Source organism: Cavia porcellus, unplaced genomic scaffold (genome assembly GCF_034190915.1).
Source record: "Cavia porcellus strain 051 isolate PalLab524CR breed Dunkin Hartley unplaced genomic scaffold, mCavPor4.1 scaffold_25, whole genome shotgun sequence".
NCBI classification, from domain to species: domain Eukaryota; kingdom Metazoa; phylum Chordata; class Mammalia; order Rodentia; family Caviidae; genus Cavia; species Cavia porcellus.
Genome location: NW_026947508.1, coordinates 20,763,425 through 20,788,629, shown reverse-complemented (window position 1 = coordinate 20,788,629; position 25,205 = coordinate 20,763,425). Strand labels below are relative to the sequence as shown.

The 25,205-nt window shown below is 52.7% G+C and overlaps 2 protein-coding genes and 1 pseudogene across 5 annotated transcripts; 1 reads left to right on the top strand and 2 right to left on the bottom strand.

Annotated features, from left to right (window-relative positions):
- Nucleotides 1-47: 47 nt before the first annotated feature.
- On the bottom strand, nt 48-9,016 carry Sytl1 (synaptotagmin like 1). 3 transcript variants are annotated; one of them, XM_063235858.1, is made up of 14 exons: nt 8,757-9,001; nt 6,415-6,643; nt 5,383-5,531; nt 5,125-5,203; nt 4,992-5,040; nt 4,474-4,546; nt 4,079-4,251; nt 3,813-3,926; nt 3,466-3,632; nt 2,925-3,021; nt 2,553-2,711; nt 2,316-2,394; nt 525-730; nt 48-317 (listed from the first exon to the last, which is right to left on the bottom strand). In XM_063235858.1, exons 2-14 carry the CDS (start codon nt 6,603-6,605, stop codon nt 48-50), a joined length of 1,806 nt encoding a protein of 601 aa, XP_063091928.1. In that variant the 5' UTR covers nt 6,606-6,643; nt 8,757-9,001. The 3 variants fall into 3 exon arrangements, with proteins under 3 accessions (XP_063091928.1, XP_063091926.1, XP_063091927.1); XM_063235857.1 differs by adding an exon at nt 2,099-2,198 and having other exon boundaries at nt 99-317; nt 4,079-4,546; nt 8,757-8,994; XM_063235856.1 differs by having other exon boundaries at nt 4,079-4,546; nt 8,757-9,016.
- Nucleotides 9,017-11,112: 2,096 nt separating this feature from the next.
- Tmem222 (transmembrane protein 222) lies at nt 11,113-24,566 on the bottom strand. Of its 2 annotated transcripts, XR_010043036.1 has the most exons (7): nt 24,323-24,566; nt 16,905-16,989; nt 15,646-15,677; nt 13,365-13,461; nt 13,156-13,286; nt 12,390-12,511; nt 11,113-12,043 (listed from the first exon to the last, which is right to left on the bottom strand). XR_010043036.1 is itself a non-coding variant. In XM_003471286.5 (6 exons), the coding sequence occupies exons 1-6, from the start codon at nt 24,514-24,516 to the stop codon at nt 11,956-11,958; spliced, it is 627 nt and encodes a 208-aa protein (XP_003471334.1). In that variant the 5' UTR covers nt 24,517-24,562; the 3' UTR covers nt 11,113-11,955. The 2 variants fall into 2 exon arrangements, 1 of the variants encoding a protein (XP_003471334.1); XM_003471286.5 differs by lacking the exon at nt 12,390-12,511 and having other exon boundaries at nt 24,323-24,562.
- On the top strand, nt 19,304-19,731 carry LOC100724939 (small ribosomal subunit protein uS19-like; annotated as a pseudogene).
- Nucleotides 24,567-25,205: the final 639 nt, after the last annotated feature.

Genomic DNA, 25,205 nt, shown 5'->3' with positions numbered 1-25,205 from the left:
GTCTCTGTATCTGAATCGGGTCCCTTTCCCTTCCCCACCTCTTTCCCCTAGCACTTTACAGCACTGTGCATCCACAGCAGACAGACACCAGCCCTTAGTGACCTTAGATGAAATTTTATTGACTTTAGCCAAGGGCAGGCCCTGGGATGGTGGCCTTGAGAGAGGGTTTGAGTAGGGCTAAGTCCTGGGGACCAGGTTGGTTCTGAGGGGTAGAAGGCCATCCACCCACTCACACGGCCGCTCCAGAAGTGTCTGCCATAGGTTCTTTTCCTCAGGGGTAGAATCCATCCAGGGCACCTGGAGCCCATAGCTGCTGCCTAGATGTGGGTGGGCAGAGGTGGCGGGCATGGTCACCCTGGACACGTCAGGTCCAACAGACACCTGTCTGGTCCCAGATTATGTGTTGTGCCCAGTCCCTTCCAGATCTTGATGGAAAGAGCCCAGAAAAATACAGAGAGGTGTGCAGGCCACACACTGCGCCACTGCCTCCCAGCATACTCCCTCCAGGGCTGTGCTATGCTTACCAGTACCCAGGCTGAGGCGTATGCCCCCCAGCTGGCGGCTGGCCAGGGCCCCGTGGTCCCAAAGGGAGAGCTCAGCACAGGCCTGGCACAGATCAGCAGGCCCAAAGCCATCGTAAACCATGGTGTGGTTGAACATGGGGCTGAGGCTGTGTCGCACCACCCTTGTGCGCTGGCGGCCAGCACGGCTGTCATCAGGTAGCACTGAGCTGTGGGAGAGGTAGGCAGCAATAAGGTGATCACTCTCCCCCGTCCCTAGAATCAATAGTCATCCAGTGCTATCCTTTCTTCTTCACTCTGTGCATGTCCCCTGGCTCGGCCCAAGACCTGGCTCCTAGCCTCACTGCCCTTTGCATCAGTCTCCCCTGAGTCTCCTGTCTTTAAACTTATAAGTCAAATTCGTAGGACAGAGCCTAGAGTGATGTCTCTGAAATGCAATTTTCTGCTATTCCCTGGTTTAGTGAGCTTCACTGATTCCCTGATGCCTCTAAATCCCAACTAGTGTCCCAAGTCTTTCTGCAAAATAAAATATTGCTTAAAAGTAAGAAAAACAATGAAAGCACAGGATCTGATGGACCTACCTCCTTTTCACTCTGGGGGAGAGGCAGCATCTGGAGGAACCACCCCCCCTTTATTTATTTATTTGTTTATTTATTTTTGTTGTTGTTGAGCCAAGATCTCATCATAGTCCTGGAACTTACTATATAGCCTGGGCTGGCCGAGAACTCACAGCTGTCCTCCTGCCTCAGCCTCCCAAGTGTTGGGATTACAGATGTGTGCCATCACATCCAGCTGGAATCCCTGTTTTGTGGCACTGGAGATTGAACCTAGAATCTTTGCACAGATATATCTCTAGCCCTTTTAAACACTTTATTTATTTATTTACTTATGTATTTATGTACCAGGTATCAAACTCATGGCCTTGCACTTGCCAGACAGGTACTTATGCCACTTAGCTAAATCCCCAGCCTCTATTTATGTATTTTTGAGACAGCATCTTATTAAGTTCCCCCGGGCCGGGGGTTTAGCTCGGCAGTATAAGTACCTACTTGGCAAATATGAAGTCCTGAGTTCAATGCCCGTACCAAAAAAAACCCCAATAAACAAAAAAAAGCTCCCCAGGCAGGAATCAAATGTGTGATCTTCCTGTCCCAGCCTCCAAAGTGCTGGGATTGCAAGTGTGGCCATCACACCCACTCTGGAGGCACCCCTTAAAGGTCCTCCAAGCTTATTTTGCAAACCACTGGGGCTGGAGGAATGGCTCAGTGGTAGAACCTTAGCTTAGGCAAACCTCAGGCCCTGGGTTTGATCCCTAGCATTGAGGGAAAAAATAACTCCCTGAACTGCAAGTTCCAGATTCTCCATGGAGGGACCCTGTGGCCTCTCAGTCTCAGCCTTAGCTCTCCAGTAAATCCTGCAGGCGCCACCAGTTTCCTTGAAATGCAGCTCCTCAAACATGTCCTTAACCTTCCCTACTCCAGGCCTCTTCCCCAGTCCCAAACCCAGCTGGTGAACAGGGTGGGCTAAAGAGGCTGGAGCTCCACAGCAGACAGAGGAACAGGCAGCGGTGCTCTCACCATTGCACAAAAGTGTCCAGAGATCCGGAGCGCAGCGGCACGAGGTTCTGGGCTTCCTTTACCCAGAAGTGCAGCTCCCCGCTCACAGGCTGTCCCCCACCTGCAGAGAGCTCAGCTGAGGTCTGCTCAGGGCTAAGTCCACCACCTCACTCAACAGGGGTCTGCTGCCACCCAGGGCCCATCCAGCGTGGCCTCTCACAGTGGGCAGGTCACTCACCCTCAGAGCCAGCAGGAACATACTTGAGGGACAGCAAGAGGAGACCGCGGCTGAGCAGCTCGCTGGGAGAGGGCGGCACCTGCAACAGCCAGGGCTGGGTTGGGTGGTCAGCAGGCAGGGACAGGGGGCAAGGCCTCCCAGGAACATGCCTTGCTTTAAGAGTAAGAGGCGAAAGAGGCTCTGCCCAAGGCTAGTTCCCAGCACAAGGGGCACCCCACGCAGGCCTTGCTACCCTACCCGAGGCTGCAGGGGGAGCCAGGTGGGCTCTGAGTCCCAGTTCCACGTGTCCAGGGGCACTTCGACTTCACCCAGAAAGATGTTTCGACCCAGGCTTTCACGGTGCCACACGGACAGGCTCAGCACGCGACCCTGGAGCTCAGCCTGAGGGACAGAGTACTGGGGACAGGAGGTGGCTTTTAGTGCAGCACCGCTGGTGGTCCTGCCGCATGATATGCGGGATGCGGGGGTGCGATGGGGACAGGCAGGGAAAATGAACGCAGGCAGCTGCAGAGTGGATGAGCCCGGCCCTCCTGGAGGATTGGAGCAGCCCCCTTTGCATTTCTTCCCTCCGGAAGAGAAGCCCTATTCCTTAAGGTCCTGCAGCCTCACCCGGAGAATCTCGTTAAAGATCGGATTCAGATTCCGTTTCTTCACAGCTGTCTTGCGCTTGCTCTGTTTATCTGGGAGGAGGTAGCTTTTGACGTAGCTGGAACAAGTAAGGGGAGGGCCAGAGATAAAGAGGGGACCCTTTCAGAGCCTTCTCCCTTGCCCCGGGACCTCCCCCGCCACTATCCACAACTCTGGTCCTACGTGTAAGGCCACATGCTAATTTACAGAAATGACTTCCTTAATCCCCATGTCTTTTTCCCCTCCCCTTTTTTGGACAGAATCTCGCTAAGTAGTTCAGAATGGCCTTGAACTCACTATGTAGCCCAGGCCAGTCTCTAACTCACAGCGATCCTCCTGGCTCAGCCTCCCGAAAGCTGGGATTACAGGCGTGCACCATCATGCCTGGCGTCATTCTCATTTTGAAGATGAGGAAATTGAGGCCAAGGAAAGTTGATGCTGGGCTGAGCCGTGAGAATGACTCCTCAGTGCCTCCAGCCTCACACGCATGAGGACCCCTTGCATCCCCGCAACCTGCACTCACGGGTCGGAGCGGCGGCGCCGGGCGGCGGCAAGGCCTTGGCACTGGATCACGTGCACGCGCAGCTCTCGGGCCCCGGGATCGTAGCGCAGCGCGAAGTTCAGGGAGCCGCACACCTGCACCGCCCCCGCCTCCACCTCCCCGGACAGGCTCATCAGGCTGCCGCTCAGCTGCAGGCCAGGGTAGGGGAGGTCAGGACCCTGGTGCCGGGCTCACGTCGGGGCTGCCTGAACGCGAGGGCTTACAACCCGGAGCGCGGAGGGGTGGGGAGGGAGAGGTAGAGAGCACTCGAGCACTCGCATGGGTGGGGGAGAGCCGGCCCCCGGGTCCCCCCCCACCCCACCCCTCACCGTGGAGGAGTTGAGGCTGGACACGGAGGAGCTGCTGCTGAGCATGCGGTCAAGTGAGGGGCTGAGCCCCGTGGTCTCCTCCCCGTTCTCCAGGATCTCGGAGGCCACTTCGACCTGAAGAACAGGAAAGTGAGGGGGCGCCCGCTCGCCTCCCGCCTCCCACCTCCGTGGTCTCTGGATGGCGCGCAGCCCCGAGCCGGGAGCTGGCGCTCCCGCCCAGAATCCGCTCCGGGTCTTTCAAGTAGCCGCGGGCAGCTCCCGCCTACCTGGGCCGCCGGGGGCCGCCGCTCCTCAGCCGCCTTCCTCGCCCCGGGTTGGGGCTCCGGCTCCACCTCCACCTTCCTCGTCCCCAGCTCCGGCTCCGGCTCCAGCTCCGGCTCCGGCTCCGGCTCGGGCCCCGCATGCTCCAAGTCCACCTGCGCGCCCCCCGGGCCGGGGGCTGGGACGGGGCACAAGCCGCTGAGCGGGCTCCTGTCCTGCCTGTCCCGGAGCCAGTTTGGAGGGACTGATTCACAGCCCTGGCGACCTGCAGACTGAGGCCCCAGCGCTGCCCTGGGGTCGTGGCGGCCACACACAGGCACCGACAGGGAAGGAGGAAGATGGACATGGTGACTGGGGTCACTAAGGGCCGCCTTTGATCCCAACACAAACTCCCACTCACCTTCTTGGATCTGGGGTTCCTCCTCATGATCTGAGACCTTTAGAGGGACATGCGGTGAGGGGAAATCAGGTCCCTAAGGAAATCAAGGGGTAGGGGTCACAGTGGGGGCTACTGAAGAAGGGGCCAAAGGTCATGGTGGGGTCAGAGATGAGAGACTCTAGCCGGGCTAACCAGCTTCAGATCTAGGGCTGCTGCCCTCAGAGCAGGTCTGGCAGCTGCTGCTGGACCAGTCTGGCCTGTACTTCACACCCTCACACCCTGACGCCTGCCTCTGCTGATGGGCCTGGGCAGGACCTAGCATCTGAGTTCTGGCTTTATCTCTGTCAGTCCTGCCCATTCCTACTGGCTGGCTTCCTTCAGAGGTCAGTCCACACCATCCTCTGACCAGAGCAGGGAAGGGCTGCATCCCTGATCTCCCCAGATTCAGGTGGAGGGGGCTGCTTCCCCGGCACAGTCTCCTGCACCCTGGGTGGTGTGCCCCACGTTACCAGCAGCTCACTGGGTCATTCCATACTCACATGAGTCTCACCATGTCTCTCTGAAGGGGCTTCCGCATCTATGGGGAGCCTAGGATGGGTTACAGAGCTGATTTTCAGGGGAAGGGGTTGGGTAACTGGCATCACTTCCCCTCTCCCTGTGAGGCCTCCTCACCTGGGCCCTGACTCCTCTTCAGGATCTTTCCCAGCAGCCTCAGTCTCCCTGTCACTGCCCAGAGCCTGGTCTCCTGGGCCTGCGGAAGAAGTTCGGTGACTGCCCTTTCTCAAGTCTAACTGTGACCCACAGGAGAGGCCCCTCGTAGTGATGCTAACCCCATCCAAAGACACAGTATAGGGGCAGCCAGGACTGTAGCCCAGGGGCCCTCTCCCTGTCCACCCAACCCAGCCAGCACTCTGCCCAAGTCCCTCTCACCCCTAGAGCTCTTCTTCCTGCGGATAGAGGCTCGGACAAGATCAGAGCCCAAGCGGACCTGCTGGTGCCGTTGGGAGCGTGCCTCCTGGAACCAGTCTCCTGTTAGGATCTTCAGCTGTCTGGGATCTGCCAGAGAGGCCCGGAGCTTGCTGGGGGATAGAGGAGGGCATGGCTGTCACTACTCACCCAGGCAATATTCCTGCCACCCAATGGGTCCCAGCTTTCAACAGCAAATCACATGTGACCCCTGCTGTGGGGAGACTGAATCCAGTGAAGTATGCTATGGGGAGGTAGGTGCCGTGAAGAACATAAGAAGGGCCAGCTCTGTGGGGATCCAGGAAGGAGATGACACTCAAATTCTTTTCTTTTCCCCATGCTAGAGATTGAACCCAGGCCCTCACACATGCTAAGCAAGTTCTGTACCACTAAACTATATCCCCACCCCTAACTGCTTCTTCAAGGATGGGTTAGGATTCTCCAGATAGAAAAGGAAATTATTCATTAAATGATTACTGTGGGCCATACTTGCATAATTTCTTTTAATTCTGAGACAGGGCTCCACAACCCCATTTTACAGATAATAGGGTCATGTAAGTCATGCATAGCTAGAAGTGTCTGTCTGTTCTCCAGCTGTTTATCATGCCTTCTGCTGCTGTGCTCCAGGAGGAAGGCACAGACAACCTCAGCTTTGAAGTGAGAGTGTGTTCAGGGGCACAGAGCATCCACGAGGCTGTAGAGGGATTGTGTTTGTTGTCAGGTTAGGGCTGAGGGGAGAGATGAGATGAGGGAGGCTGGCAGGGTTGTGCCCTTGCCATAGTGGTGTGGTGGCTACAGCTTGACAGGACAGGCCACCAGGGAGGATAGGGGGGGGTTGGGACAGCCACCCCAGAGAGGAGAAGAGCGCTGAGCTGCCCAAGGGCAGAGGGGACCAGAGGATTCTGACAGGTGTTGGTAGGAAGCAGAGCAGGGACCTGCACAAACCTGCAAGGGCCTGAGGCCCCTTTCTCCTGGCCAGCAGCCACCCTGCCTCACCTGACCCGCCCTTCGTCCAGCTGGCGCAGGTGGGCATCTCGTCTGAGGACATCAGCAATGGCCTCTTGCTCCTCCTGTGTCAGGAAGCTGAGGTCCAACAATCCCTCGGCCTCAGGCTGTGGGTCAAGTGCCATGGGGAGGGAGGACAGAGCCCAAAGCCTCTCCTGAGATGGGTGACCCCTCTGGGGCATCAGCTGGGGCTGGGCCCCAGCTGGGCACAAGTAGCTTCCTGAGGGCAGATCAAGGGGTCAGATCAGTCTCTTCCCTCAAACAGCATGTCTGCCCTTCTCTCCCCAAATGTGTGCCCTGTGGGAGGGCAGGTACAATTCCTGGAAGGGGGAGGCCTAGGTCGTAGCCCTGAATACTCTCAGGAACATATTCAAAGTGTACGGAGACACCTGTGCACACACCCTGCAGGAGAGACACAGGAAGAACCACAGAGATGGCACACACAGACACACATGCACACTGACCTGGGCAGGCAGGCACGAATGCTTGTGGTCACAGGTGCACACCCACACTTGGTAAAGACAGGCACAAGCACACCCATCCCCCCATGGAGGGATTTGTGCAGACCCACGCATAGCCCATTCCCCGAGAGCTATGCACACACACATTCTTAAGCCTACACAAAGCTCCTGCACACAAAGGGAGACCAGGCTGGGGATATAGCTCAGCAGCACAGCACCTGCCTGGCAAGCAAGGGGTCCTGAGTTCGATCTGATCCCTGATGAAAATGAAGAGAGAGAGAGAGAGAGAGAGAGAGAGAGAGAGACCCATCCTGAGAGGTTCATCTGCATAAGTCTGGGGACAAATACATGCCTCTGCCTAAAGCCAGACACGTTGCCAGTCTAACTGGTTGCAAGCTCCTTGAAGCTGGGGATAGATCATCTCTTCAAAACAGGGCTTTACACATGGCTAATAGCTGGTATTTGATTGATTTCATGCAAAAATATACCCATGTGCACACACACAGGAACACATGCACACACCAGGAATGCACGCATACACCAGGAATACATGCACACACCATGCACACACGCACACCTGTATTTGCTCATCCTCCTGGCCAGAGAGCCTCCCCATCTGGAGCGGCTCCTCTGCTCCTCACCTCCACCCTGCCCTGGCCCATTTGCCCTTCCTGTCTGAGGCAACCTCCTCCCCAGCCCATACCCCCAACTTCCTCCCCTCAAGTAACCACTGCCCCTACTTCAACTGGGGCCTCCAGCCCCAGGATTCCCCTACCACCAGCCCCGCCTGCCCCAGACCCCTGGGCTGCTCTGCTGTGGCCACATGGCACCCCCAACCCCAGTAGCTGAGGATGGCAAAGCAGCTCATGCCCAGGCATCACCGTGATTTGGCGGCTGAAAGGGGCATGCAGACATGGCAGGGGACAAAGTGCTAGGCTGTGGCTGAAGCCACGGGGCAGTCCATCCTCTTTCCCACGCCTTCTGTGCCAGGGCTCCAAGTAGGTGAGATGTGGGAAGAGGGTGGCTCGGTGGCAGGTCCTGGCATGTGTCTGCTGTTCTCACTGCCCTGTCCCTCCCCAGATGAGTCAGTGCCCAAGCTGAGCAAGCCTGTTTCCTTGCTGCCTGCTCTGAGGAGCCCGGGGTTTCTGTGCATCTGTCTATGGGACCCTGTGTGCTCCTAGGTGACAACTTTCTAAATTGCTGTGTCCATGATGCTGGCTGTCACACAAATGGCTTTAGGCTCATCTGAGACATTTTTGTGGTACACCATGTGTTTCATTTGTGTCTTGTGGTGTGGCTGGCATATCCCCATGCTAAGCTTGCAGGAGCCCATGTAGTGTCTGTGTGTCTTGTTGCTGCGTGATGCTCTCTGGCTGACTAGATTGGCTATGTGGGGTGTTCAGTGCTTTCTGGGTGACAGTGCCATGTGGGTGTATGCACCGTGTGCATTTCCTCCTTTGCTGTCTGCAAGACTAAGCTGCGTATTGTGATGTGTGATAAGGCTCCTGGGGGCAACTGTGTGTGTGTGTGTGTGCATGCACGCACCCTAATTTGGGGAAGACACTTGGCAGAACTAAGCCTAGCCTTGTCTTGAGGTCTGCCTGGGCTGAGCCATTGGCATCCAAACCAAATGTCCCCTTTTCTGAAGCTGGGGACACTGTTCCCCTTTTCCTTCCAGAGGCTGATCAAGTACTCCTCCCAACTCTGATTCAACACTGGACAGACCAGAAGGGTCTATCTGCCTGAGCTGTCCAGTCCTAGTCAGGCTCCCACCTCCTCAAACCCCAAGGTGCCAGAGGGTACCCAGGATACCAGGTGGCAGTGCCTCTTCTTGGGGACACTGGCAGGGGATCTGGCACCAAAGCATGTTACCTGTAAGGGTCCAGTATAGGAGTACTCCTTCTTAGGTGGCTCTGGCTCTCCAGCAGGGCAGGTAAGTTTCAGGAACCAGGGAAGAACTCTGAAGGCCTAAAGCTGACTGGCCCAGCAAGGAGCTGCCCCAGCCAAGGGGAGGGGGAGGAGGAAACACCTCAGCAGGGCCTGGTGCAAAACCGGGCCTGGACTCCCCAGCTCTCTGGGCTGTGGCCTGAAGCTGCTCTCAAGAGAAGCCTGGGCTGGCCTGGACCTGGGAGATGTCCCCAGCTCTCCATACTATCCTGTAATCCCCACAGGATCCTTGGAGCCCTGGCCGGCCTGTCCATAAACTGAGTAGCTGCCTTGTAGCAACCCCTCCCCGCCCACAGAGGGGTTGATAGGAAACTGCTTTGAAAGCCAAGTTGAGACACTTTTCTTTCTAAGAACCAGAGTCCTGGGAGGATTGCAGACTTTGTAGTTAGGCAACCCCTGAGCAAAGTCCTTGTTCTGTCTCTGTGTAACCTTGAGTAAGTCTTTAACCTGTCTGAGTTGTAGTTTTCTCCTATGCAAACTGTAGATAGCAGAGTACGAGGAGCCTGTCCTAAAGGAAACAAAATACTGGTACAAGGTGGCATGAAGCTGGTGCCAGGTGTCCCTTTTCCAACACAGCCCCAGCACTCACATGCATTCCACTGTGTCCACCTCTAAGGAAGTGCTGGCCACAGTGGTCTCTGTCCACTCTGCCACTCTAGGCGCCACCTGCATGAAAAGGCCTGGACTCTTCCAGTGCCAGGATGCAAGTACTGTACCCTCTGTCTATGGGGAACCCCTCTGAACACCTCATTCAGCACCCAGATCCTGCTCACCCCAAGAGCAGACCTTTGGGCCTTAGAGAACATCAGCTTTGGGACCATGATCCTCTGGGGCTGTTTTCCTTCTGGTTGGGGGCAAGAGCTAGCTAAAAAGCTGACTCCACTGCAGGGTGCCTGTCCACTCCCATTCTCCTGTACCCAGGACCTGGATGACAGACACTTCACAGACCTGGGAGGAGGTGGACAAGGGCTGGGTTCCAAAGAAAGCCTCAGTTCTCCTCTGATCAAAACCAGCTTCTGTTTGAACACTACTCTGAAAAACAAGGTGACCTTCCTTCACCTCCCCAGAGGTCCAGCCTGCCCAATTTATGTTTTGTGAGTTGATCTTACTTTTCCTCACCAGTTAAAAGGGTGAAATAATCCCTACTCAGAGGACTTTCACTACAGTTCAACCCTTGCTGGGCCCTTCCCCCACACTCCTTTATTTTATAGTTAGGGATTGACCTCAAGGCTCAGGCAATGCTAAGCAAATGCTGTATCACTGGGTTACATCCCCGGGCCCATTCATTCATTCATAGACAGGGTGTTCCCCAGGCTGGTCTTGAACTTTTGATCCTCTGGCCTCAGTCTCCCAAGTAGCTGGGATCAAATGGCCCGCTCCCTGCACTCAATAAATACACGTTTCTACATATGCAATATCCAGTGAGTGTCCACTGTGGTGAAATGTGGCCTGCTTTTTCCCATCAGGGCTCCCAGATGGACAGTGGCTAACAGCATCCTCACCCCTTACTCAGGGAGCCCTCCCACCTCTCGGCAGCCCTGAAGATACCTGCTTGCCTAGTCATAGGCCTCTCCCTTTCCCTCCCTCTGCCTTCAGGTCTTTTTTGTAGGTCCTGGACACAGTTCCCTGGCCAGTCTCCACTGCCATCCCACCACTTGAAACCCCTGATCCCTACCACCCTGGCCCTCAGAGGTGGCACCCCCTGCCCCTTGCTTCTGGCATTGTCTCTTCCCGCCCCATCTCCATCTGTCCCCTACTGACCAGCCCTGGGCCCTGCTCAGCCTCTCCTGGGAGTCTCTTCCTCCTCCAGTCTCCTTCAGACCACACACCGTTCCTCCAGCATGTTATTGTCCAGCTTCAGGTTTTTAAAAACTTTTATCTGAGACAGGTTTCACTGTGTAGTTTAGGCTAGCCTTGAGCTCATTACATAGCCTACACTGGCCTTGAACTTTTGGCAATCCTGTTGCCTCAGTCTCCCCAATGCTGAGGGAGCAAGGTTTGCAGAAACTGTTGAATATGCCAGGGGTCTCAGACTCACTTGCCTCCAGGAGCAAGCTTGGAAGGGCAGAGGTGGAGGAAGGAGCAGTTCCCACAGTCGCATGGGGCAGGCATGATGTCGTGAGAGAAGATGATGTTCCACGAGTTCCTGGAACTGGCCAGACTCAGCCAAAGGCGCTGGCAACCAGACCTCTGGCCAGGGTTAGAGGTGCCCAAGAACACCAAGAGGGAAGGAGCTGATGGAAGGAGTGAGCCACAGACAGGGAAAAACAGGAACACCATCTGGACTCAAAAATTCTTTATTGTCCTGCCAGGGAGCCCCTCACAAAGGAGCCCGCGGGGCAGGAGGTGAGGCAGCGGCACAGCCCCCTCTGGCAACTTACGGGGAGTGGTGGTGGAGTGGGAAGAGCAGCCCCTCCTCGGCTCTCTTGTGGCACAAGCTGCTGACTGGCTACCTATTCTCGGGACCCAATGTTGCCATCACCAGCAGGTAGCCTGCACTCCTTCTGGGGCCAAGTGTGGTCTATATTGTCTGTTCTACACACTGACTCCGCCAAACTGCACCCCTCCCCTGCAAGCCCAGCCCCAAACTGCAGAAGGAGATGATCCAGGCGCTGGGAGCCCTGGGATGGAAGAGGGTGCTGCAGGGGCCTGTCCAGCCCCATTTGATCGCTCTGGAGTATGTTGGGGAGGCACCAGGAAGACTTCTTGGTGCTCCCGCCCCACCTGGAGACCAGAGCCAGCGGTTGAAGAGCAGGCTTCCACTCCCAATCTCATCATGGTGTGGCCTCATAGGTGGGTCCTCGTGTGCCCTGGGCACTGGCAGTGGCAGGAAGAGCTCAATAGAGGGAGGTGAGGCCATCCCAACAGCTGGCAAGGAGGGGGCCTCAAGGCTGGGGTCACAGGCCCAAGGGAGGGGACACAGAGCTCCTGAAAAGCCACCAGATACAGCAAGCAGACAGCCCTGGCCCATGTTCATCCTCAGCACTTCCATCCCGCAGCCCAGACCCCAGGTCCTTCGCAGCAGGTCCACTCTGCCTTAGGGGTCAAGAGGGAGAATCTGGGACCAAAAGGGTAGTGGCTGCCTTCTCAGGAGCCTGGTGGGCTTGGGGCCACCTGGCAGCCATCACCGCAAGTTGAAGACCAGGATGACAGTCAGGATGATGCCCAGGAGGAGGACAAAGGGCAGCCAGGTCTTCACAAAGGCCCCGATGCTGATGGAGGAAGAACAGCGGAGTGAGCAGGCAGGCATAGGGTCAAGCTGCATTCATCCACAAGCCCAACAGGGCTGCCAGCCCCAAAGAAGCTACCGGAATCACTCCCTTAGCCCCAAACTTGGTCAACATGGATGGGACTCAGCCTGGTGCCTGCTCTCAAGGATCCCCAGTTCCTGGTGGGGTCTAGATCCCTGGCCAGAGCAGGAGGTGGATTTATATTCAGTCTCCCAGGTCCTACGAGCTCACGCACAGCCAGGAGGAGGGGGCCGGGAACTGCAGCTTGGGGATGGAAGCCGTGCGTGGCCCATGGCCCGCTGCCCTGGCCCCTCGTAACAGATCTCACTGGGAGAAGCTGGTGAGTGTCAGCAGTGCTGAGGCTGGAGTCTAGGGCCTTGGTTCAACTCTGGCTCTGCCGCAGTCTCTCCATAACCACAGCTACGTTCTTCTCAGGACACTTCTAAAACCCTTTCAGGATGAAAGAAAAAAGCTCCAAGAGTCTCCTTTTTAATACTTTCAAGGATGAACACAGCTAAGAGGAAAGCGTGGGAGGCAGGCAGATTTGCCAACGTCTGCGCTGGCTCCCACGTCTGGGCTCTCCTGTGGCCGTGCTGTAGGACCATAGGCAACTCACCTAATGTCTCTGAGCTCTCTTCGCTAGGTGCTGGGTGATGTCTTGGACTCACAGGTCATGAACTGTGACTTCAAAGTTCCATGTGGGCCTCCACTGGGCCCATTTACTCAGAACCCGGCCTCCGACAAGGGATGCCCGGGAAGGCATTCTTGGGCTGGTCACCACACCATGCTATGTGGACACGTCTGCTCACATTGCCCAAGCAAGGGGCTCTGTGGATTTGTGGTCTCCACAAGGAACCAGAATCCTAATCCCCATCCCACCAAGGACAGTGGCAGCACAGAGACCACGACAGTTAGCCAACGCCACATATAGAGAGCAGGTGACAAGCTGGACTTCAGCAGATACCTCCCTCCCCTCAGGAACTCAGTTCATCATTCCAGAGCCATCGCAGCTCCAGCTGGTGTCTGCCCAGCTGTCTCTGCTGACTGAAGGACTCGGGGAATGGCTGCGGTCCTTGGAGGACAGCCCAGCTCACCTGACGTACTTCCCGTAGAGCAGGCAGAAGAAGCAGAGTGTCACCATATTCCAATTGGTGCTGTTATTGTAGCGCATCAAATTCAGGGCCAATGCCACATGCGAGTGGCAGTTGTCACAGCAGAGGTTGTGCTGGAGGCACAGAAAGGGGTGTGTTAGCACAGCCTGGGGGAATCCCCCACCCCAGTTGCCGCTGGCCAGCCTGCCTACCATGCGGTGCTTGTACTCCTCAGAGGCATCGTGCACAGCTGTGTCCCACGCGTTGGGCCCACTGGCGTAGACCTGTGCAGGGTCCAACTTCCAGTACCTGGCGGGGGATAGGGGATCTGGGCACTGGCTCACCTCCCTTGTGGCCTCTCGGCTCTATGAATGATCCCCGTGGCCTCCACGAGAGCCCAGAGCAGGATGCTGAGGCTGTGGGGTAAGCCAGTTCCAGAAGAAAGTCACATAGCAGACGGCTGGGAGCCAGTGCTGCAGTGGATCTGGGAGGCTGTGGAACTAACTCAGCTGGGAGTGTCACAGGGGTACATCTCCCCTCATTCACATGCTGTACCCTAACTCCCAACGTGGAAGTATTAGGAGTGAGGTTTGGGGAAGTAACTGGGCCTTGGGGAAGGGAGTTCATGAAAGGGATCAGTGCCTGCATAAGAGGTGGGGGACAGAATGCTCCCCACCACCTGATATGAGGACGTGAGCGGGTGCTGCAGGCCTTCGCCAGACGGGGAATTGACCGGCACCCTGAGCTTGGCCTTCCTCCCCTCCAGAGCCATGTGAAAGCAGTTTCTGTTGTTTATGAACCAACCCTTGATGGTACTTTGTCATGGCAACGTGAATGGAAGAAGACAGTGCATGAGAAAGCTTTTGGAGGTGACACCCAAGTCTAATTTGCAGGAAGAGGGATAGCAAGCCAGGGAAGGGAGGAACAGCTTGAACAAAGTGAAAGGCACAACACTGTGCAGAGTGTCCCAGACGAAAGTGACTGGGGACTCCTGGAGGACTGAGAAGAATAGGGTAACAGAGTGTAGGAGATGCAGCAGGGATATCATGCAGGGACTTGAATATCATGCTGTGGGGTCCACTTAGCAGCAAGCATTCTCCACAGGCCTCCCCGATGTTCTGCTGGGGTGAGGGGGACAGAAGCTGGCAGAGCTGAAGCCCATGAGTCAGGCTGGGTGTTCCAGGCAGTAGCGCCCCAGGAGTCCAGGGCAGGAGCACTGGGAGACACAGCGCCCTCTGGCTCTGGTGTGGGGAAATGGCTTGGTGAAGGAGCGGAGAGACCATGGTGGCCCGCACCAAGTGTCCTCAGGGGCTCCCGCCTGGAAAAGAATACCCTTAACACTGTCTTTGAAAAACTAAAAAAAGCCAAGCCTAGTGGCATGTGCCTGTATTCCTAGCAGTTTGGATGCTGAGGCATAAGGATTGCCCTGAGTTTGAGGACAGCCTGGGCTCCATAGTGAGACCTTATCTCAACACCCCCCTCAAAAAGTTACAACGACAAAACATAAAAACCCCCAAATTGTCTTTGAAAAGGAGCCTAGCAGCAAATGCCCAGCTCAGAGGCCCTAGACCACATATCCATCTGCACAAGAGTCACAGCAGGGTCAGGAACACTGCTCTAAGGCGCCTCTGCTGTGGACACCCATTCCTCCTCAACACCCCCATCCTGGCAGCCTGGGGCCACGGAGTACTCACTGCTGCTTTGAGAATACAATGACTGAGACACTGACCCCAGGTGAGTGCCCAAGACTAAGGAAACAAAGACCAAAGCCCCCAGATAAATCTGCTCCTCTCCCAAACAGCCTGATCTGCTTTTATTCTCCCTAAGCAGAACTTGCCAGCAAAGTTCTAAACAAACAGTACCCCTCTTACACCTTTGTTCTCTGGTACTAGGGATTGAACCCAGTGCCTCTGCACTGATGTACATCCCAGTCTATTTTTGTTAATTTTTTTTTTTTTTTTTTTGCTACTAGGAATCAAAAACTCAGCACCTTGGGCTTGCCAGGCAGGTGCTTGTGCCGCTGAGCTACATCCCCAGCCGTCTCAGGCCTTTTTTATTGAGATAGGGTCTTGCTAAGTTGTCAAGACTGGGGTCAAACTTGTGTTCCTCCTGCCTCAGCCTCCTAGAGTTCTGGGATTACAGGTGCCTCCTTCCCCCCCTCAGCTCTGTTATACTTTAAACGGTCTGCATGCTCCTGAGAGGAGTCCAGGTTATAGAGGGACATAGACCTGGCTGTGAGCTCTACTACTGGACTTCTTACCTGTGTGACCCTGACCAGTCTCTTCCCTTCTCTCCTCTTTGTTCTGGAGCAGAAAATGACCCCACCAAGGGGAGAAGGTCTGTATGGTCTGCAGGTGAAGACCAGCCAGATGCTATGTCCCTCCCCTCACTCTGTCCTCAGGGTGCTGACTCCTGTGTCTTAGGGGGCCTGGCCTGCTTCTCTGGGTGAGAGGAACCTAACCTTGGGGCTGTCGCATTGGGGCTATCACTTACTTGGCAGGCTTTCCAAAGGCCATGTTGTCTTCCTGTTGAGGAACAAGAGCAGAGGTTAGTGGGGAGCCAGCATCCAGGCTGGACAAGTCTGGGTCAGTGGCTCAAGTGCAGCGACAGTGACACAGGAGGGGTATGTCAGGGCGGGCAGAAGTGAGGCACAGGCTTGCTGGGGCCTGGCATGCTTTGTAAAGTGCCAAGAGCAGCCCTACTGTGGGAAGGAGGTGACTTGTTACCCAGGAGCTCTCCTGGCCTAACTTCCTGGTCAGTCTTCTCTGGCCGCTGACCACAGGCAGGAGGTTCCCTTTGGGGTATAAACAGCAGCAATCTGGTCTCCTGGCCTGACAGGGATGGCCCACATGGAGCCGCCTCTCTGCCTGCAGCCTGACACCATTCCCACCAGGATGTGTACTATTTTTTTTTTTTTTTTTGTCTTTTTCTTTTTTATCAGTACCAGGGATCGAACTCATGACTGCCTGCTTGCAAGGCAGGCTGTGCTTATGCCGCTGAGCTAAATCCCCAGCCCCTAGGATGTGTACTATTACACACCTGGAGATTAAACCCTGGGGCTTTGTGCTCAGCCTTACCTCCATCCTTTTTCACTTTTTATTTTGAGACAGGTCTTATTAAGACACTAAGTTGGGCTGGGCTCAAACTTTTGATCCTCCTGCCTCAGCCTCTCAGAGTGCTGGGATTACCAGGATATGCCTCGTGAGTGAAATAATTTCTAAGGTGACAGGTGTTAAGTCACACATGACAACTGCTAATGTAAAGAGGCTGGTGTCATCACACCCCTTCTCCCAGTTCTGCTATCAGGCAAAGCTGCCCATGACCCAGTCTTGGTCCATCCCCAGGAAATGGCTCTGAGAAAACAGACAGCTCATTCTAGGAGCCCCACCCCAGGAATCATATCAGCCTCCCCCTACCTTGGCTCCCACCTTCTGAAGGTCCAGAGATGTGGTTCCTGGGAGGTCTGATTCCACTCTTGCCTCTAACCCCTACCCATGTCTCGGTACCCCAGGGATGGGGGCAAAGGGCTGGGTCAGTTAGTTAACAATCCTTCTGGCCACACTGCCCTCCCGGCCTGTCCTGGAGGCGAGAGAACGGGGAAAGGGGTCAAACACTGGGGAGGGCACCGGGCGAGGGCCAGGGCTGTGTGCCATTTTCCTGGATTTGGGGAGACAGGAAGCTTCCTGCAAGCAAGACAGGCCAGCCTTGCAGCAAGCCTCAAACCTCCAGGGCCTGGCAGGAGGAGGACTCACCGAGACGAAATAGGGGCCAGCGAAGTCCCGAATGACTCCTGTGGATGTGCAGATGCCCATGTGGCCGATGATGGGGAAAAACCATCTGCGAGGAAAAAGGAGAGCTAAGGGCGAGAGCTAGGGTCTGCCGTCAGTTAGACAGGCACTGGGGACGCTTCCCCAGGGTGCAGCGCTGACTGTAATGCTGTGAAGTGAGCACTCCTTAGGGTGCTCCCGAGGGTGGGGATGCAGGAGGAGAGCTGCCTGAGCACCAGTAGCATGGCCCAGCCAAAGAGCGCTGTGCCCAGCAGGAAGGGTGACAGCGTAGACTGCAGGAGAGGGTAAGGAGCAGCTGCAACTCTCATCCACTGTTGGGGGAAGACAAACAGTTCAATCGCTTTGGGAGATTGGCATGGGACACCAGGCCTCAGCTCCACTTCCAACCCAACACCTAACAGGAACAAATGCTCGTGCCCATGCAGCCTCGTATAAAAACGCTGGTAACACCTATAAGCAAAATAGCTGGAAACACTTGCTGAAACTAACTGAAGTCAGGATATAGGAATAGCTCAGTGGTACAGCACTTGCCCAGCACATGCAAAGCCTGGTGTTCCACCCCAAGTGCCACAAAAGGCAAAAACAAAAAACACTTCACTGAATTGAACTCTTAAAGTGTATGCCTTTTTAGTCAGATGTGGTCCATACTTGTAATACTATCACTCAGGAGGCTGAAAGAGGAGGATGCCATGAGTTCGATGTCAGCTTGGGCTTACACAGTGAGTTCAAGGCCAGGCTAAAGTACATAAGCAAGACCCTGCCTCAAAAAACAAAACAAAACAAAACAAAAAAGCACTGGTCTTGGCATAAGCAAAATGATGAAAGGAATGTCATTTGGAAGGTGTCATAATAAGACCCACTTGCTGTGCTGCTGCCGTGGCTCTAGGGCCTCCCACCTTCAGAAGTTGACCTGTGGCAAATACCACTACCCCAGCTGGGCGTGGTGACACACGCCTGTAATCCCAGCATTTGGAAGGCTGAGGCAGGAGAATTACTGCAAGTTCAAGGCCAACCTGGATACAGAATGAGTTCAAGGCCAGCCTGGGCTTCACAGTGAGACCCTTCTCAAAAAATGAAACAAAAAATAGTAAGATACACAGAAACTATAAAAAAAAAAATAACGAAAAAAGAGATGGCTCTTAAGTCTGACCAGTGGGTCACAAGTCTGAACAGTGTGCCCTGATCATGAGTCCAGACAGTCATTAAACAGGTAGGGCATTAAATGAGGATTACTCCGAGTCGGAGGCCAGCCTGGGCTCCATAGCAAACTCAAGGCCAGCCTAGACTACAGTGAGACTCTATTTCAAAACAAGAACAAGAACAAGAACAAGAACAAGAACAAGAACAAGAACAAGAACAAGAACAAGAACAAGAACAAGAACAAGAAAGAACAGAACAAACTACTGCATACAACAGACTCTCATAGTCTAAAGCAGAATGAAGGAAAACAAAAGATTCAAGAAAAGGCAAAGCCTACCTCTGGCTGCAGGTCAGCAGAGAGAAGCGGGTGGGAACGATACAAAGGCACTCTGCAATGCTCTGTATGATGGTTACATGATGTGGACAAACACGATTCACTGAGCTGCATATTTAAGACAGTATGCAAGGCCTACCTCAGTAGGAACGCTGTGGGGTGGGCAAGGGAGAAAAACCATGGCAAAGGCAGGGATGAGGGCAAAATAGGGTGCATTCCAGGAACTAAAAGTTCAAATTTTTTTTTTTAGGCATGGTCTGCTGTGTAGTTTAGGTTGGCCTTGAACTTACTGTGTAGTCAAGGTCTTGAACTCATGGTGATCCTCCTGCTTCAGCCTCTCAAGTGCTGGGATTATAGGCATGTACTACCATGCCCTGCAAAATTTAATTTTTAAAAAGCCATGGGCACTAAAAAATTTTCTCGCCAGGGATTTGGTTCAGTGGCATAAGTGTCTGCCTGGCAAGTGCAAGGTATCGAGTTCAATCCCTAGTACAAAAAAATAAATAAATAAAATTTTCTTGCCTGGCCTGCCACGGTAGGAAGTGCATGTAACCCCAGTACTTGGGAGGCAGAGGCAGGAGAAGCACTGTCCTGAAGCCAGCCTGGACTACATAAGCAAGTTCAAGGTCAGTCTGCACTACATTGACAGATTTACTCTTCAAAGCACGCGCACACACACACACACACACACATTTTTTTTATTGCCAGGCCTGGTGTCATGGTGCACGCCTATAATTCCAGCACTCAAGAGGCTGAGGAAGGAGTGCCACAAGTTTGAGGCCAGCCTGGACTACAAAGAGAGAGACCTTGTCTCAAAACACCAAAGAAGAGGCCTGGAGTAGTATCACATGGGCCTTAAAAAAAAGTGCTTTTCCAAAGATCTGACAAGATGGTGGAAGTAGAGCAGAAAAGGAAGCAACCTTCTTCATGTTCACCTGCTGCAGCGTGGACCTCGACCAGCTGCTGGATGTGTCCTATGAACAGCTGATGCAGCTCTACGTGCACGGCATGGCGGCGGCAGCTTCGGCTGAACCGCGGCCTGTGGTGGAAACTGCACTGTCTGCTGAGGCACCTGCACAAAGCCAAATCAGAGGCCCCACCCACAGAGAAGACACGCCTTTGGGACAAGATCATCCTGCTGAGATGGTGGGCAGCACGGTGGGCATCTGCAATGGCAAGAGCTTCAACCAGGTGGGGATCAAGTCTGAGATGATCAGCCACTACCTCAGTGAGTTCTCCATCACCTACAAGCCCATGAAGCACCGCCAGCCTGGCACTGAGGCCACCTACTCTTCATGCTTCCTACCCCTCAAGTAGCCACCTGCCTAATAAAGCTGCCACTGTTCCCCCCCCCGCCCAAGCCATGGGCATTAAAATACAAAGTATGGGCATTTAAAAATTTTATTATATTTATCTGTTAGTCTTTTATTTTGGATTCTGGGGATTGAATCCAGGGCTTTCATATTGAGCTACATGCCCAGCCTTTTTATTTCTTTATTTATTCAAATCCATTTTATTCAAACATAAAAGGAAAGAAAAAAAAAAGAAGAATATAACACAAACAAAATTACAAAGCATGTCAATCAGAGGCCCAGCCTTTTTAAAGACAGTGTCTTTTTTTGTTTTGTTCTTTGAGACTGGGTCTCATTATGTAGTTCAGACTAGTCTTGAATCTATTATGTAGCCAGGGCAGGCCTCAAACTCACAGGGGATCCTCCTGCTTCAGCTTCCTGAGTGTAGGATTGCAGGCTTACAAGCACGCATCATCGCACTTAGGTATTATTACTTGCAGTGCTGAGGGTCAACTGACGGTTTTATGCTTGTTAGGTAAGTACTGTATCACTGAACTACATTCTAGCCCTTTTATTTATTTTCTCAGATGGTCTGTGTTACCCACCATGGCCTTGAAATTCTGTGCCCAAGTGATTCTCTGCCTCCTGAGTAGCTGAGATTATAGGTGTGTATCGCCACGCCCTATAAAATTTGCTTTTGAAAAACTGCCCATGGCAGCCAGACATGGTGGTGTGCACCTATAGTGCCAGGTTCCCAGAAGGCTGAGACAGGAGGATTACAAATTTGAGTCCATGCTGGCAACTTGCCAAGACTCTTATCTAAAAATAAAAATATCTGAGGATGTAGCTCATCAGTAATTGCCTAGCATGCATGAGGCTCTGGGTACAATATCCAAAAAGAAAACAAACAATAAACCCTACAGATCTTAGATAGACTCCACTATGTAACACATAGGAAGCCGAGATTTGTTGTAGCCTGACAGCCACACCCTACAATGTATTATAAAACAAAATAGTATATGACATGGTGCAGAAGGTATATAAGATGGATAGATACGTCCAGCTTGAGCAGAACTCACAGAGTCAGCCTGATCTTGGTCTCAAGGCACCTGGCTGAGCACCAAGCACCTTGCTAGGGAGGTGGAGGCAATCACATGGGGCTGAGGTGGTGTCAGCAAAGACATCACAGAGAAGGTGACTTTTAACCTTGACCTGCAAAAGAACAGGACAGGACAGGCAGAAAAGAAAACTCCAAAAGTATGGCAGGAAAGTATGGCATGTGTTTGAAGAATGGGAAGGCAGATGTGAGGAGGGAGGCCAGGTCAGAGGCTGCTCGATGACATATCCAACCCCAGACATCCCAGATCTGTTACCCAGCTTTGCTTTATTTCATATGTATATATATATATATATATATAAACCCATAGAGACAAGAACTCACTATACAGTGCAGGCTGGTTCTGAACTTACTAGGTTTCCCAGGCTGGCCTGAAACTCATGGTGATCCCTCTGCCTCAGCCTCCTGAGTACAGGATTGTAAGTGTGTGCCCTCACACCTGGTTCTGCTTCACTTTCTTTTTTTTTTTTTTTTTTTTTGTCTTTTTCCTTTTTATCGGTACCAGGGATCGAACTCACGACTGCCTGCTTGCAAGGCAGGCGCTTATGCCGCTGAGCTAAATCCCCAGCCCCTCTGCTTCACTTTCTTCACAGTATCTATGTACTGTTACCTGAATTACTTGATGACTGTCTTTTCCCACAAAACTTAAATTCTATGAGAGCAAGTGTAGTTTACTGTAGTCACTCTTAGGGGAGAGCCTGGTATACAGTTGCAATCAATGCTTTTTAACTAAATGAACAAACGTTCTGCATGTAAGAATGGAGGGGTGCAGCTAACAGGAGGAATAATCTCTAATGTTCTATACGGTGCTGCAACTACAGTTGGCAAATGTATATTTTTAAATAGCTAGACAAAGAAATGATGTCTCAGGTGACAGATACTCCTATCACCCTAATCTGATCTCACATTTACATGTATGCTATATGTTAGCATATACAGTGTATATATATATATTTTTTATTTTTGTACTTTTACCGGTACCAGAGATCAAACTCATGACCACACACTCACAAGGCAAGTGTTTATACCGCTGAGCTAAATCCTCAGCCCCCTATATATATTTTTTTAAAATATATTTTCTTCTTCTTTTTCCCCATTCACACAGCCTTCACACTGAGCCACATACCTAGCCATTTTCTTTTTATAAAAACTCCGAGATAGGGTCTCTCTCAGTCTCTCAAGTTATCCAGGCTGAGTTCAAATTTGAGATCCTCCTGCCTCAGCCATCCTGCTAGGATGACAGGCATTCGCCACCACACCCAGCTATGATCACTACGTATTTTGAACAAGTATTGAAATGTCATGCTGTACCCCACAAGTTTATACAATTACTATTTGTCAGTTAGAAAAAAAGTGTTTGGTTCTGATGCTGAATCTAGTTTAGTTGTGGGCAAGTTACTTATTTCTGTCTCTCTATGGATAGTAGTAAGTACCTCGATGGCTGGCTAGTGTAAGGATTACATAGGACCTGCTTGCAAAGTGCTGGGACTACTGCCTTATATTTGGTAGTTGCTCAATGTTATTATCTTCAAGTATTAAATAAATACTTGCTATCTGGCTGACTGAACTGACAAAGAGTGAGTTGTTGAGGGCCTTAGGACAGTCACTCAGAATTACAGGCAAGTAGCTCATCTTGTTTCTTAGACCCTAATCTCAAGATTCGCCCGGCTCCAACTCCTTTCATCTGTCTCAAAACAAAACAAAGCAAAATTAAAGGGTAGGGATATACCTCAGCAATCCCTGGGTTCAATTCCCAAGACTGCAACAAAGAAAATTCTATGAGAACAATCACTGCATTTGCTTTATTCACCACTGTACATTTTCATCACCTACAACGATCTGAGCACATACAAGTCTCTGCCAATGTGTTAAAAAAAAACAACAACTTTAAGCTGAGAGTGGTGGCACACATCTGTAAGCTCAGCAGTAGGGAGGCTGAGGCAGGAGGATTGCTTTGAGTTTGAGGCCAGTCTGGCTACATAGTAAGTTCAAGGCCAGGCTGAACTACATAGTGAGAATGTATCAAAAAACAAACAGAAAAGAACAATGAATGAATTGATGAGCATATATTCTTAAATATTTTATTTTTTAAAACTCAGATTGGGGCCAGGGATTTAGCTCAGTGGCATAAGTGTCTGCCTTGCAAGTGTGTGGTCGTGAGTTGGATCACAGGTACCAAAAAAAAAAAAAAAAACCCCAAAACAAAAGCAAAACAAACAACAATCAGATTTGGATGCTCTTCCAAACATAAGCATTTGAAATACTTCAAGTATTTTAAACAAAATACAAGAGTTAAAGCCATTTTCGGGTCAGCAGCATATATAAAAGGCCACATTATCACTTGGCTTTTTTTTTTAGTACTGGGGGCTGAACTCAGGGAATGCCGTGCTGCACTCCTAGCCTTCTTTATTTTGAGACAGGGTTTTTATTAAACCGCTTAGGTTGGCATTGAACTTATGATTCTCCTGACTCAGACTCCTAAGTAGGTGACATATGCCTGTATTCCTACTTAGCTGTTTTTGATAAAGAAAACAAAACTATTCCATTCAGTGAGAGGAGATAAAATGTAGTTTAAGGGAGGCATGGTGGCTCATGCCTGTAAACCCAGCACTCAGAAAGTTGAGGCAGGACAATCCTTGAGAATTCAAGGCCAGTAAGGGCTACACAGTGAGACTGTCTCAAAAACAAACAAACAATCTATCTATCTATATGACAGAAAGTTGAAAGAAAGTTAGATAACAGAGAATTAGAAGACTTGAACTTTGAATGCCTCTGTTTGTGCGGTCAGGACCTTGACCAAGACAGTGGTCTAAGAAGCTTAGTTTCACCATGGGATGAGATAATTCTCACCTTAAAAGTGGTGGTGAAATTCAGAGTGAATTCACCAGTGAGAGACTGGCAAACTGTCCCACACTTGCCAATCATCAAGGCTGAAACAGGAAGGCAGGAAGCAGCACCCTTGTACCCTGCTCCTCTCCTGACCTTTACAGAACCTGCTTCTCGACAGAAACTTTGCCCAGGAGGCAGACACCATGGGACCTGCCCCTGCTTTGCAACCGAAATGATGTATACGACAAAGGTTTGCACGCCCAGACTTCTGGTGGCCCTTCCAATGTTGACATCCCAGGAGCGTGGAGGCCCGGGCCAAACTCCCACTCTTGCTCCCAGACACAGCAGGATGTCTTGGGTCTAAGTGATCAGTAAGGATCTGTTCGATAGGGAACAAACCTGTGAGGGATTGAGAGCGTCTCTTAAGAGCTGTCAGGGGTCCCCTTCTGCATGCCGGCCCCCTGGCCTTTCTGGCCCCACACGTGTTTTTCTCCAAGACCAGACCAGGTGTCACGAAGGCAGGGAGCGTGTCCCACCTGCGGTGGCACCCTGAAAAAAGGCTGGCTGCGCGCAGGGCCGAAGCTGGCTCACGCTGGCCCGAGGTCGCAGCGAAGGCCCCAGCAGTCCCCGAACTCTCCTCGTTCCCGCGCGGACTCTAGAGGAAACTCACGTTAGCACCGGGATGGGCGTCCACACCACGCAGTAAGGGAAGCGGCTCCGCTCCACGTCCATGGCGACCGAGCCAGAGCCGTGGTACGGCTTCATGTCCGTCTCGGCCGCCGTCGGCACCTCCACTTCCGCCATTCCGGGAGGGGGCGGCAGCGGCGGCGACAGGAGCGGAGAACTCCCTTCCGCTTCCGCCATGCCGCGCGCACCCCGCTGCAGGCGGACCAGCTCCGGTGCGGCTGGTCCCCGTGGCGTCACTTCCCGGAGGTGAGGTCCGCGCTGCTCGGCCCTCCCCTCGGGAGTTGGCGTCAAGTCCCCGTGGGCCCGGCCGGCCTCGCCGCGTTCGTGGCGCCCACTGACGATTTGCAACCCGCACTGCCCTCAGGCAGCTCGTAGTCTGGCTCTTTAGAACTACGGCGAACTCTCGGATTCAGTAATCCCAGGGCTTCTCATAGGTGTACTGCACGTGCCATTTATTGAGCACTTGTTAGGTGCCAACCACTTGACATTTCTAGTTCCTGTAAACTGATTAGATGCACAAATTTAGGTATTTTCCCCATGTTACAAGTGAGCAATTGAAGCTTTGCCGGGGAGCCACAACTCAAACCCAAAGTCTAATTCTTTTACCCTTTTCTTCAGCCTCTCACGAGGTAGTGTTAAAAGGCGGACAAACAGACTCATCGACCCAATGAAGATATTTGAGTCTTGAGTTTGCCAGGTGGCATGGGGGAGGGGGAGTGTATAGTGTGCAGCGGTACAAAGAAAGGAAAGCTGGAAGGACCCCTGTGTGCAGAAGACTGAGTATCATCCTGGCTGGAGGAAAATCACACTTAGATGTGATCTGATCCTTTCATTGTGTAAATAAGAAACTCAGGCTCGGAGAAATG